The 14,619-nt window shown below is 42.1% G+C and overlaps 1 protein-coding gene across 1 annotated transcript; it reads left to right on the top strand.

Moving 5' to 3' along the window:
• Positions 1-1,584: 1,584 nt before the first annotated feature.
• LOC142290670 (sarcolipin-like) lies at positions 1,585-14,228 on the top strand. The gene is made up of 2 exons (XM_075334656.1): positions 1,585-1,692; positions 13,648-14,228. The coding sequence occupies exon 2, from the start codon at positions 13,712-13,714 to the stop codon at positions 13,805-13,807; it is 96 nt and encodes a 31-aa protein (XP_075190771.1). The 5' UTR covers positions 1,585-1,692; positions 13,648-13,711; the 3' UTR covers positions 13,808-14,228.
• Positions 14,229-14,619: the final 391 nt, after the last annotated feature.

Genomic DNA, 14,619 nt, shown 5'->3' with positions numbered 1-14,619 from the left:
AAGAAAAACCCACAAATAACATGAGCTGAAATACAGGACTCACTGAAAACTAGCGGTATGGCTGTTTTCAAGATGCACAATATGGAGACACTTGAAAAAAAAAATGGGCTGCATGGTCGAGTCACCAGAAGAAAGCCATTACTGTGCAAATGCCACAAAGTATCTCGCCTACAATACGCAAACAGTACAGAGGCAAGCCCCCAAACTTCTGGAACAAGATAATTTGGAGTGATGATACCAAAATTAAACTTTTTGACCACAACCATGAACATTACATTCGGAGAGGTGTCAACAAGAAATATGATGAAAGGAACACCATTCCTACTTTAAAGCATGGAGGTGGATCGCTGATGATGTGGGGATATGTGTGGTACTAAAGGCACAGGATACTTGATCAAAGAAAATATTGGAGGTAAATTTGCACTCATCAGCCTAAAAGCTGCGCATGGGACGTACTTGGACTTTCCAACAGGACAACGATCCGAAACACAAGACCAAGTTGACCTGTCATTGGCTACCGCATAACAAAGTGAAGGTTCTGGAGTGGCCATCTCAGTCTCCTGATCTCAATATCATTGAGCCACTATGGGGAGAACTCAAGCGCACAGTTCATGCAAGAAAGCCCAGGAATTTACAGGAACCAGGCTTTTTGCCAAGAAGAATGGGCAGCTTTACCATCTGAGCAAATAAAGAGCCTCATCCACAACTACCACAAAAGACGTCAAGCTGTCATTGATGTTAGATGGGGCAATACACAGTATTAAGAACGGGGGTATGTGAACTTTTGATCAGGGTCATTTGGATGTTTTTGGTTGTCATTATGATTTAAAAAGAGAAAACACACTAGTTTTACAATAAATGGCTTCACCAAACCACTAACCATGAGTGGGAAAAAAGATTTTGTGTTATCATACATATTCTCTGAACAAAGGCCAAGAAAGCAAAAAATCTGCCGGGGTATGTAAACTTTTGATCACAAATGTGTGAGTATCACTGTTTTCTTTTAACCAAAGAGCACTGATCCCTTCTAAAATACTTCATTCTAAATACCTAGCGGTTATGTTATTGTGCCGTAATATCGGTTGATATATAAGCCTCATGGCCATGAGCCCTAACCTTCTCTGAAGTGACGGGCCAATTGTGTAAAGTGGAAAGAGGAGAATTTTAAGAGGTCATGTGAAAGAATCATTGACTAACTCAAGGCCAGGCTCTTAATTGTGTCTCCAAAGAATAGAGGATCTACAGTATCAAAGGTGACGTTTGTGGGAGGGATGGAAATAGCTGCGTATTTATAAGGGGCTTGACAAGCTCTTAACGAGCCATTAACGTGTATCTCCGCAGAGACTGTAGGCGTTGGGCACTATCTCCAAACAGCTGCCAGATAGCCAACCAGAGGAGCTATCGTGGCAAATAAATGATTCCGTGAAATCTATGAATTCAGTGATTTTGATCCTATAGCTTAGACTCAATATGTCTAAATATATATGCCCTTCTTGCCATATATATTCAGAAAGCATGACCTCATCAGAAATTCTGCCAGTTCATTTGATGCTCTCCACCCTCTTGCTACTTTAGTTCCAACACAGACACTTGCAAATCACATTGCCCAGGGAGGTGACGAGAGTCAAAGCCAAGAAGGGATTGATAACATCCAAGTGCCCCAGGAATAAAGGATCTGTGCCATTAGCTCAGGTAATCAGCTCTCCTGTTATCGCACTTTATTAGGGCTCTGTGTTTCCATGGGCTTAAAATGAAGGCACTATTGTACTTTACAGTCTATTCTGAGACTGGAATGTAAAAGGATGGAATGTGCTGGACAATGGCCTCAGTCCGGCTGAGCTGTTCTGTATTTCTACATTTAAGATAGGATACAACATTCTTGGCATCTCATGTTGATGCAATTAGACTATGTTCACACGCTGCGTTTTTGCTGAGTTTTTTGCATGTTTGTTTCCTGAGCTTAATGAAAATTAAAAGTTGCTTTATACAGTACCAGAAAAACCTAATTCAGAAATCTTTTTTCATGACTGAAATAGAAAACTGCTGCGTTTTTGTGCATTTGTGAAAGAAGCAGCTTTTTTCACTATTGAAAGCAATGAGAAAGTACAGAAACACAGCTGCATTTTTACTGTAGTTTTTGCTGTGATTTTGCTGTATTTTTTGCAGCATTTTTGGTGTTTTTTGCTACATTTTTTGCTGTGATTTTGCAGAATTTTTGACTGTTTTTGCTACATTTTTTTTGCCACATTTTTTATGTTTTTTGCTGCGGTTTTGCTGCATTTTTTGCTACATTTTTGGTGTTTTTTGCTGTGTTTTGCAATGTTTTTGCTCCTTTTTTTGCTATGTTTTTGCTTCATTTTTTACCACATTTTTGGTGTTTTTATTGCTGCAGTTTTACAGCATTTTTTGCTGTATTTATTGCTCTATTTTTGGTGTTTTTTGCTACGCTTTTGCCACATTTTTGGTATTTTTTGCTGCATTTTTTGCTCAATTTTTGCTACATTTTTGATGGTTTTTGCTATGTTTTTGTTGCATTTTTTGCTATATTTTTGTTTTTTTACTGCGATTTTGCTGCATTTTTTGCTCCATTTTTTTGCTACATTTTTTGTGTTTTTTCCTGCATTTTTGCTGCATTTTTTGCCACCATTTTGGTGTTTTTTTGCTGTGTTTTTGCTACAATTTTGTTACGTTTTTGCAACATTTTTGCCCGCATTTTGGTGTGTTTTTGCTGCATTTTTGCTGCATTTTTTTTTACTGTTTTTGCTTAATTTTTGCTGTGTTTTTGCTGTATTTCTTCCTGTGTTTTGCGGTGAATGAAGCTAACTTAATTCAAACAAATCAAATTACATACCAAAACACGCACCAAACCAGCTTTTTATAAGCAGCTTTTTTTTTTACTGCCAAGAGAGCAGGTTTTCATGCAGCACAAATGCAACATGTGAACATATCCTATGTACCGGATGTGAGATCATTGCGCGGTTGGTTTACATCATTTATAGAAACATGTGTCGTTATAGACATTTATATTTTAGCTACAGTCATTTCACAATCATTTCTTACCAAATTTGCAAGTTACTATTGCACTAGTTGCTAATTAAAAAAATTGTTACTAATTAAAAAAAATGAATAAAAAATAATCAATTAATTATCTGTATACTACAACAGAGATCAAATAATCTTGGCATGTAGAATGAAAACATTTCAAATTGTTTTATTTTTTTAAGGTAGAAAGTCACAGAGCTGAATTTGTGTGTTAAGCACTTAAGGTTCATCTCCATTAACATCTTGATAAAATTGGATGATATAGTAGATTTACCTGCAGTCCCAGATGAAAATATTGATAAAAGTTCCTTTAGACTGTGTTCACACCCTCAGGTTCTTAGATGCAGGGGCTTTTTTTAAGTCAAAGCTAAAAGTAAACTCATAAAAGGTAGAAGACTTCAATTTTTTCTTACCAGATGTCTTCCATTTCTGATCCATTTCAGGCTTTGGCATCAAAAACTTCATCAATGTATACCCGAGTGTCTCTTTTGCTAGAACACTAATCTGACAGGCATAAAATGTATTCTCTTCCCTATATTGAGCTGTAGTAAAAGGATGCAGACACCTTTATTTGCATTGTGTTTTCCTTTAATGCATGTATTTTAGGGTAAAACAATTGATTGCATTTGGGTTTCGCAATACTTAGCCTTCATAGGCTCTTTGTTTCACTGCACATTGCTGGCTGCAGAATGAGTTAACCAAGAATTCGTCAGGTCAGCGTCTCCTGACATGGGACTTGTAACTCTTATCTGTCTTTTACTGAACTCCTTCCTGCTGCTTTACGACCAAAGACCACATCAAAGTTGACTAAACATTGATGTGGTTAAGTCAGCTCAGAAAAAGACAGAAAAAAAATGCTGTAAATTCACTGCTGGATTCTCAGATAACTCATTCTCCAGCCAGCAATGAGCAGAGAAACAAAAGCTGTAAAAAACAAAAAGGGTGCACACAGACAGCATGAACTTGTATACTCATATGACACTGCTGTTACTTTTGGGTCCGCTGTCAGTACAGTGAATATGCATGAGCATAATGAGCGGGACCCAGAAGCAACAGCAGAACTAGAGACAGGTAACTATAATTTTTTATTTTTTTTATTTTAAGGGACTCGTAACTAGTGATGAGCGGGCACTACTATGCTCGGGATCTCAGTACTCGTAACTAGTAATGAGTGACCACTACCATGCTCGGGTGCTTGGTACTCGTAAGTAGTGATGAACGGGCTCTACCATCCTCAGGGGCTCGGTACTCGTAACTAGTGATGAGCGAGCACTACCATGCTTGGGTGCTTTGTACTCTTAACTAGTGATGAGCGAACACTACAATGCTCGAGTGCTGAGTACTCGTAACTAGTGATGAGGGAGCACTATCATGCTCAAGTGTTCAGTACTCATAACTCGTGATGAGCAAACACTACCATGCTCGGGGGCTTGGTACTCATAACGAGAAGTTGGACACTCGGACATGCGCGATTTGTGTACTGAGTATAATAGATGTCAATGGGGAACTCAAGCATTTTTCTGTCAGATCTTCCGGAAAAATGCTCAAGTTCTCCATTGAGAGAGCAGACCTGTGCTTGTTCAGATTCGCCTGGACTTTAGTTAAAAGTTGTTTTTGGAATCCGGACTTGACCTAAACTTGTTCCTGGACCCTAAACCCCATATAACAATGAGGACCTGAACTAACAGGCTCGACTCTAATAACGAGTATAATGGAAGTCAATGATTGGACAGTTCGGCTCTCCGCACACATATAGCCAGCCATAAACAGAGCATTTGGGGGGGGGGGGGACAAAGCACTCGAGAATGATGTTTTGACCCCCAGTGAGTCATTCAGAGATTTCAAGTAGCTCTCACAGGGCCGAGCACCGAGCGTACCCGAGCACCCTGATGCTCAATAGAGTGGTCAGAATATGAACAGCACCCTCCATTAAAACCCCAAGTTCGGGTCCCAGTGTTCGGAATGAACCCCGACCTTTACAGTTCCAATCCCGATAACAGGGCCCACGGCAGCAGATTTACCGTCAGTCCTACGTAAAATCACAGATAACATTGTGATATCATAAGTAATTGTGGCAAACCTACAGGGCTGAAGCTGTCATTTATCTTTGGGGCGGCCTCCATATAATCTCATACCATACAGTATATTTATCTGAAGTCTTAAGTGACATTGCTATATCATGATGCGTTACAGCCAGAGACGAGCTCAGCACTTCTGCACTGACAACCCCAGAGCTATCGGGTGGAGAATTCCTAAGATGCTCAGATGCAGCAGAGCACAATTTATGCTTCGTCTATTTGGCACCGTATCCTATAACATCCTGGTAACATTAGATAATACAGTATGTTTACTAGCAGTCACAGGTAACATCACTCACAGCACAGTAATATCACGAGGAGTTATGCAAAACTCAGCTCTGCTACATAGACATAGATCTGTGACATCTGGACAGGGATAAACAGGTTTAGAATTGATAATTGTTTTATTACAGAGGGGTTGTTACATACAAAACTGAATTGAAACCAAGACCCAGCCCCTATAATATAAATATAAATAATCATACTTGTGATACCGATTTTACTTATTCTGTTTTACATAAAAATAGTTTTATTCAATTTGATTGGGGGTCCGGGGCACCCTGGGGGTGACCAAATGATTAGTTCACTTTTCTGCCCCCTCAATGACCATCCTCTGCCCTTTTCCTTATCACGATTGACAGTGCTCACTTTGCACTTCTTGTATTAAACCCTCAGTACTGCACACAGTGACACTGCAGGAGCCAAGAGCACATACAGTGTTAGTGTGCAGGTGCAAAGGTCTAAAAGATGAAAAAATAATGACATGGCCCCTTGTTCACCTGATCTGAACCCCATAGAGAACCTTTGGTCCCTCATAAAATGTAAGATCTACAGGGAGGGAAAACAGCACACCTCTCGGAACAGTGTCTGGAGGCTGTGGTGGCTGCTACACGCAATGTTGATTGTAAACAGATCAAGCAACTGACAGAATCTATGGATGGTTGGCTGTTGAGTGTCATCATAAAGAAAAGGTGGCTATATTGGTCACTAATTTTTTGGGGTTTGGTTTTTGCATGTCAGAAATGTTTATTTCTAAATTTTGTGGTTATATTGGTTTACCTGGTAAATATAAACAAGTGAGATGAGAATATATTTGGTTTTTATTAAGTTGCCTAATAATTCTGCACAGTAATAGTTACCTGCACAAACAGATATCCTCCTAAGCCAAATCTAAAATAAAAAACACCCCAATTTCCAAAAATATTAAGCTTTGATATTTATGAGTCTTTTGGGTTGATTGAGAACATAGTTGTTGATCTATAATAAACAAAATTCTCTAAAATACAACGTGCCTAATAATTCTGCACACACAGTGTACGGTATATTGGACTAAAAACTATTTTTGCAATTGGGTTAAATTAAAAAATGTTGTACCGTTTGCCTTCTATAGCCTCCATGTTGCACCATCTATTGCTGTTGGCTGCAGAACGAGTTAACGGATTGCCAAAATTATTTGTAGCTTCAAATATATTAACTTAAGTTAAAAACAAAAATTATTTCAGCAAAAAAAAAATTATTATTCTGCGGGAGCTGCATCTATAATAAATGTAGCGTCTTCACATTTCTTTAAATAAAGCTGCAGATATCAGTAAGGCATTAAGGATACAGCCTGTGTTTATAGCACATGGTGTAAATGCATATCTGAGTTCTGTAATATATCTTCTGCCTTTTATATATAGAGCGCTGTAGGCTCCCACACTCCACGACTCCTCTGTGTCTGAGGCTTATCGGGAATCATCTTTTAAGCTTACAGTTAATGCAGGAGGTCGCGGAGATTTATATCAGATAACAGGTGTGACCGGGGCAGCAAAGAATAAGCTGTTGTAACTCCATACATTGTACAATGTGTAACATGCCAGCTACCACAGATTAGGAACTGACAGTCAATTGGGACTCCGAAGCCCTTAAAAAGAATGAAGTCTGAGATCATACACTGTATCAGAGGTCCCAACCTTTCAGACCTTGCGAGCTAAATCCAACTCTGAAAGAGGATTGCGACCTGCATCCAACTCTGAAAGAGGATTGCGACCTACAGTACCGACCAAATGTTTGGACACACATTCTCTTTCAAAGAGTTTTCTTTATTTTCATGACTCTGAAAATTGTAGATTCACATTGAGGGTATCAAAACTATGAATTAACACATGTGGAATGAAATACTTAACAAAAAAAGTGTGAAACAACTGAAAATATGTCTTATATTCTAGGTTCTTCAAAGTAGCCACCTTTTGCTTTGATTACTGCTTTGCACACTCTTGGCATTCTCTTGATGAGCTTCAAGAGGCAGTCACCGGAAATGGTCTTCCAACAGTCTTGAAGGAGTTCCCAGAGATGCTTAGCACTTGTTGGCCCTTTTGCCTTCACTCTGCGGTCCAGCTCACCCCAAACCATCTCGATTGGGTTCAGGTCTGGTGACTGTGGAGGCCTGGTAATCTGGCGTAGCACTCCATCACTCTCTCTCTTAGTCAAATAGCCCTTACACAGCCTGGAGGTGTGTTTGGGGTCATTGTCCTTTTGAAAAATAAATGATGGTCCCACTAAACGCAAACCGGATGGAATAGCATGCCGCTGCAAGATGCTGTGGTAGCCATGCTGGTTCAGTATGCCTTCAATTTTGAATAAATTCCCAACAGTGTCACCAGAAAAGCACCTCCACACCATCACACCTCCTCCTCCATGCTACACGGTGGGAACCAGCCATGTAGAGTCCATCCGTTCACCTTTTCTGCGTCACATAAAGACACGGTGGTTGGATTTAAAGATCTCAAATTTGGACTCATCAGACCAAATCACAGATTTCCACTGGTCCAATGTCCATTCCTTGTGTTCTTTAGCCCAAACAAGTCTCTTCTGCTTGTTGCCTGTCCTTAGCAGTGGTTTCCTAGCAGCTATTTTACCATGAAGGCCTGCTGCACAAAGTCTCCTCTTAACAGTTGTTCTACAGATGTGTCTGCTGCTAGAACTCTGTGTGGCATTGACCATGTCTCTAATCTGAGCTGCTGTTAACCTGCGATTTCTGAGGCTGGTGACTCAGATAAACTTATCCCCCACAGCAGAGGTGACCCTTGGTCTTCCTTTCCTGGGGCGGGCCTCATGTGAGCCAGTTTCTTTGTAGCGTTTGATGGTTTTTATCACTGCACTTGGGGACACTTTCAAAGTTTTCCCAATTTTTCGGACTGACTGACCTTCATTTCTTAAAGTAATGATGGCCACTCGTTTTTCTTTACTTAGAATTTGCATTACAGCAAGAAAAAAGCAGCTAACAGTCTATTCAGTAGGACTATCAGCTGTGTATCCACCAGACTTCTGCACAACACAACTGATGGTCCCAATCCCATTTATAAGGCAAGAAATCCCACTTATTAAACCTGACAGGGCACACCTGTGAAGTGAAAACCATTTCCGGTGACTACCTCTTGAAGCTCATCAAGAGAATGGCTACTATGAAGAACCTAGAATATAAGACATATTTTCAGTTGATTCACACTTTTTTGGTAAGTATTTCATTCCACATGTGTTAATTCATAGTTTTGATGCCTTCAATGTGAATCTACAATTTTCAGAGTCATGAAAATAAAGAAAACTGTTTGCATGAGAAGGTGTGTCCAAAACTTTGGTCTGTACTGTACATCCAGCTCTGGAAGAGGGTCGTGAGCTACATCCAGCTCTGAGAGAGGGTCGGAAGCTACATCTGGCTCTGAGAGAGGGTCGCGATCTACATCCAGCTCTGAGAAAGGGTCTCGAGCTGCATCCAGCTCAGAAAGGCGGTTGCAAGCTACATCTAGCTTTGAGAGAGGGTCGCGAGCTACATCCAGCTCTGTGAGAGGATTGTGAGCTACAATCAGCTCAGAGAGAGGATCGTGAGCTACATCAAGCTCTGAGAGGGTCATGAGCTACATCCAGCTTTGAGAGAGGATTGCGAGTTACATTCAGCTTTGAGAGAGCGTCGTGAGCTAAATTCAGATCTGAGAGAGGGTTGTGAGTTACAGCCAACTCTGGAAGAGGGTTGCAAGCTACATCCACTTCTGCGAGAAGGTCATGAGCAACATCCAGCTCTGAAAGAGGGTCGCAAGCTATATCCAGCTCTCAGAAAGGGTCAAAAGGCACATCCAGTTCTGAGAGAGGGTCACTAGCTACATTCAGCTGAGAGAGTGCCGCAAGCTACACCCTGCTCTGAGAGAGGGTCATGAGCTAGATCCAGCTCTGAAAGAGGGTAGAGAGCTACATCCAGCTCTGAGAGAGGATCACAAGCCACATCCGGCTTGAAAAGAGGGTCATGAGCCACATCCAGCTGTCCACATTCACAGTAGTGATACCCAGAGTCCTCATTACTTTCATATAGGGGTTCCCATAGTACCCCCATTCAGAATTTCTTTTCAGTTGCAGGCTAAACACAGAAATCACCATCTGGATACCTGCTCTCAGTAGTTGATTGCTAGACCTGGTACAAAAGCACCAAGCTGGCAGACAGCTGTGTCCTATACATCAGAGGCCTGCGAGCCACACATCACAGGCCCATGAGCCACAGGTGGCTCCCTAGCTACAGACTTTGGTCAAAAGTATTGTGACACACATCTTAAAGGGGTTGGCCACTGCTTGGACAACCCCTACTCATTTCCTATATTTGCCCCATTGAAATAAATAAGCCTATACTCCCCTCCGGTGCCAGGGTGGTTCCAGCGATGTCTAAAGCCGCGTTCCTGGGGCTCACATGACATTGTTATGACACGCAGGACCTGCGACCAATCAATTTAATCAGAAGATTAAATGGAGTTGTGGTTACTACTGCTCCGTCCAGTCTCCAATTAGGCATGTCTTACTATGGCACATGGGTCCCAGTGTTGGGTTCCGCAGAGATCATACATTCATCACCTATTGTGAGGAAAAGTGAGGAATACTTTTGTAGGACAACCCCTTTTAAGTCTCGTTTCAAGATCCTTGTACAAAAAACGTTTAATCTAATACGAGTATAATCCTTTTACTAACTCTAAAGTTGACACCTTTTATTAGTTGCCAAATGATAATAACAAGTAGGAAGCTTTCATAAGTATCATACCATGGATAATAAGTAAGGTGTAGGTCAATTAGGCCCTCAATGTAACACACAGTGGCAGAACGGCTTGTAATTGCCAGCCTATTACATTAGGGAGACTTGGCATGAGAGCAGATTCTCAGCAGATTGTGATTTATTGATATCCTTAGGAAAACAAACACATACTAACGACTACATGATACATGATAGGTTACCATAGAAAAATTAAAAATGTAATAATTAAAGAAAAAAGCATGAAAACAAAATAATTGATTGTGGATTCAACAAGCTTCCAAGGGTCCAGCAGCAGACAACAAGACAACCTCACTTGAAGGTGACTTTGGCACCAAATACTCAACGTTAAAGTCTGTCTCTTAATGGATGATTTACAAATTAGATCTTATTGTATCTCCTATGTGTGCAGTGATACATTTTACAATCTCTGAAAGGGTAACCTAGTTTAGAGAAATCATTTTCAAAATATCCTATAAGGGCTCGGGCCAAGTGTTATGCATAAAAATTGGGTCATACTTGGCTCAATATTATTCAATGAGGCAGACCTAGGAGTCCGAGGAAAAAAAAACTGCAGCATGCACAATTTCGTATGGCACTAAGTAATTCCAGTCTATAAGTCCATGAAAAAAAAATCGGGCCGCACTCGGATAGCATCCGACTCTTACGAGAGAGTTGTTTATAAACCGCTGCCCTCATGTTGGAGGACCTCTCCTATCCTGCATTACACGGACAACTTATTGATACAAACAGGCACTGTGTAATTCTTAATTTCCCCTATGGAGGTGTTGCAAGGAAAATGACACTGCCAGGACACTAAGAGATCTTATTATTATTATTATTATTATTATTTTTATTATTATTATGGTTCCTTTTAAAAGTAAGGATTGTCTAAATCTCATATCACCATAAAAAGTTAGTGTGCCGCCCCCATGCCAGCAGCCTGCCGCTGCTCAGATCCGAACATTCCGGTGGGTGGCTCGAGGGTCTCCGGACCCGGGGGGGTCCCGCGGACACTCTGAATGAAAAGGGGAGGGTGGATGTAGGACGTATATGTACGGGCTGAGCCGTATTAAGTTTGTGACGCCACCCACGGTGTGTGGTGAGGTTGGACACCACCGCTGCAGTTACAGGTCACCCAGGGGAGATGTTATGCAGCAAGTTGTTAACCCCTCCGTGGGCAGGGATGATGGCCCCGGGACCCATTGGGGTTTGGTGCAGGGAGATGGACGACCGAAGGGTGCTGGTGTACTCACTATTAAGGAAACACACGAGTCTCTGGTAAACCAAGGTGATGGTGGTCGGTGCCCGCAGCCGGCTGCATTCTGATTCCCCCACCTGGCTGGTGGTCTCTGTCTTTCTCCTGCACCTTTTTAAAATGGTGGACTGCCTGTGCTTGCAACTTCAAGAGTCCGCTCCCGGCTGGAAGTGGCCTTAGGAGCCCTTGCCCGCAGACGCTGGCCTTTTATCCCCCTAGGTGGGCTGTTGTCTTCTAATAGGGACTTTGGGTGGGACAGGACCTCTAGTCCTGGCCTCAATCGGTTAATTAACCGGTTCCAGTCGCTTCTGGTCCCGGCTTCAGGGTCCGAGTACCTCCCTGTGTGCTCCGGTTTTCGAGTCGGTTCCCCGGGTTGGTAGTGGCGGACTACAACCCTGTCCCGGTCCACCTCGGTTCCACCGAGCCGTCTTCCAGGCTCCTGCAGACGGAGACTGCCGTCTGCCTCCTAGCCAAAAGGCACCAGGGCTCCTACCCTGGCACCATTCAATTTGGGGTATTCGCCTCTGCTGGAGCTGGACACATCTCCAGCCCACACTCCTCTCCAACTTGAACTCTAACACTTTTCTTTCTCTCCATTTACTTTCCCGCCCCGGGCTGTCTAGACTCCTAGGTGGGCGTCTTCCAACTGCCTGGTTCCGCCCCCTGGTGTGTCCATCTAGCCCTGAGGGGGGGGGGTGACTAGGGTTTAAAGGTCGGCTGCTGTTACCTGTGAGGGAAGGTGTTGTGCAGGGGCCTATCTGTGACTACTTGGCCAGGCCAGGGTGTCACATTAGCGTGCACATGTTGTTTTCTGGGAGCTAGATGCAAAATTCCCTCTGATGATCCCAAGGAACCACAGTTTGACTTTGGCTCTGTTATATGTAACAAGGACTTCTATAGTTAACAATAATCCACTAAAGGAATAAAAAAAAGACCAGAACTTGTCGGCGCTGTTAGTCTTCAGTCCATAAAGTACTTGAATAATGATCCTTCTTTTACCCTTCAGTACTTTTTGGATTGAAGGCCGAACTATATTACGTCCATCATATTCCAAACAGTTTACATAATATAGTGCTCTTTGTTTTTAAGGTTATGTCATTTATCCCTATTCTTAAAGGGAATCTGTCAGTAGGATAAACCTTCCTAAGCCACCTTAATATGTAAATGAGCGGTTAAGATCTATGGGCTGGACAATGATCTCCCTAAGAATCTGCCTCCAGAGTTTATTTTAAACAAAAGGAGAGTGACACATGTAGCTCAGGAGTAAGGAGTGTGAGAAATGTAGATCATGTAGGTCAGCCATTACATGTCTCACACTGGTAACTCCTCCTTTCATATAAAGTAATCTCTGGAATCAGATTCCCAGATCTGTGTCCGTCCTATAGATCTTAACAGCTCATTTACATATTAAGAAAAATGTGAATTTTTCTGGAATAAAACATTGTATTGCAGATATCAAGGTATCATTTTATTCAGTTTCCTATGACCTATATAGACAACTTAGGAGGGTTTATCCTACTGGCAGGTTCCTTTTAATTAGTAGAGATGAGCAAACTGATTATCAAGACCCTGGTCCAGCAGTCAAGTCGGTAACCTGTGGCCAATAGAAGGAATCCCTGCGAACCCCCTCTAACCTGACGGCATCCCCTGCTCCTCTTTTGTTTAGCTGGACTTGTGGCATTCCCGGGTCCTGTTTTGATCAGTTGACTTTGTGGCATCCCCTGCTCCTCTTTTGTTTAGCTGGACTTCTGGCATTCCCGGGTCTTCTTTTGATCAGTTGACTTTGTGGCATCCCCGGTTCCTCTTTTGTTTAGCTGGCATTGCACAGGATCATCATTGATTAGTTGACCTTGTGGCTTCCTCAGTTCCTATTTTGATCATTTGACCTTGTGGCATACCTGGCTCCTTTTTCTGATCAGTGGACCTTGTGGCATCCCTGGCTCCTCTTTTGATTAGTTGACCTTGTGGCATCTCCAGCTTCTCTTTTGTTTAGCTGGCGTTGCTCATGGCAATCATTGTGGAGTGATTCAAACTCTATATTACGTCAGGCCGTATAATAAAACGTACAGCTGAGGATGCAGGTAAGAGGGGTTTTGCAGGGCTCCCATCCAGTGGCCATGGAGTACTGACGTGACTGCTTGACCAGGGGCAGGCATATTTATTCCTCCATCTTTATTAATGAGTCATCTATAATTTTTCTATTATTCTTTCTTTTTCCTCATCAGACTGAACTTTGGCGGTATTTCCTGACTTCTCAGAGGTACACAAGTCGTCTGATAGTATTTGAAGATGGAACGATCCACACAAGAGCTCTTCCTTAACTTCATGATCGTGTTGATCACCGTGATGTTGATGTGGCTTCTGGTCAAGTCTTACCTAGAATAAAAGGACTGTACGATGCTCCTCCGATATATCAAAGTCAATGTTTTCAGCCCCTTCAGTGATGGGGATGTTTTCTCAGCACTGAAGGGGCTCCATGAATAAGTCAATGGCACCTTGTACATAACATCCTTGCTTTCATTCGGTGCTTAGCTGTAATAAGTCATAAGAACCAAAGAAAGTCATTTGTCTTCACCCAGAACTCGTTGCTTTTCCAAAACACAAAAGAAAATGTTAGCAATACTACTGTCAGCCATTGATCGTGACAATGACGAATGCTTGTGAAGATCAACCATACAATGCTAGCACCACCACCAATATCTGCAATATAATGCTACCTTCGCCTTGAGCCAAGATGATCAAAAATCAACTGACACCGGGACACAGCAGATTTTCAACTGAATAAAAAAGAAGTTGAAACTAAAAATCAGATTTGTGTGTTCATTAGATTTTTTTGTGCCTTTTCAAGGTGGAGAAGTTGTTTAATAAAGTTTGTCCCAAGTTCATTCTTCAGTAATGCACCACTTTCCAGCCTCTTGGCATTCTGCTTTTCAGGGAGCAGTGTGCTGAGGATTCACAGTATGGTCCCATGGCCTAATTGAGTCTTTGGCACCAACTGTGTGCTCTCCAATGCTGCAAGCAGAGGCAGCTTTCCTCTGCATCATCAGAGGAGCGTATTGACACTGAACCTGGGCAGATCCAGGGATCCAAACAACTTCAATACAGGGACCTAGGCAGTAAGTAGTAAATGTTAACATTAAAAATCCCTCTGCTCATGAGAACTATGCAATTTTTCCAATTTAAGATGAAGACAACTC

The sequence above is a fragment of the Anomaloglossus baeobatrachus genome, chromosome 2 (assembly GCF_048569485.1).
Source record: "Anomaloglossus baeobatrachus isolate aAnoBae1 chromosome 2, aAnoBae1.hap1, whole genome shotgun sequence".
Lineage (NCBI taxonomy): Eukaryota > Metazoa > Chordata > Amphibia > Anura > Aromobatidae > Anomaloglossus > Anomaloglossus baeobatrachus.
The sequence above is the reverse complement of the archived record's forward strand: the minus strand, read 5'-3'. Positions and strand labels throughout refer to the sequence as shown.

What these genes read in the sequence shown, in the direction of transcription:
- LOC142290670 (XM_075334656.1), top strand. Translation starts at nt 13,712, where the DNA reads ATGGAACGATCCACACAAGAGCTCTTCCTTAACTTCATGATCGTGTTG.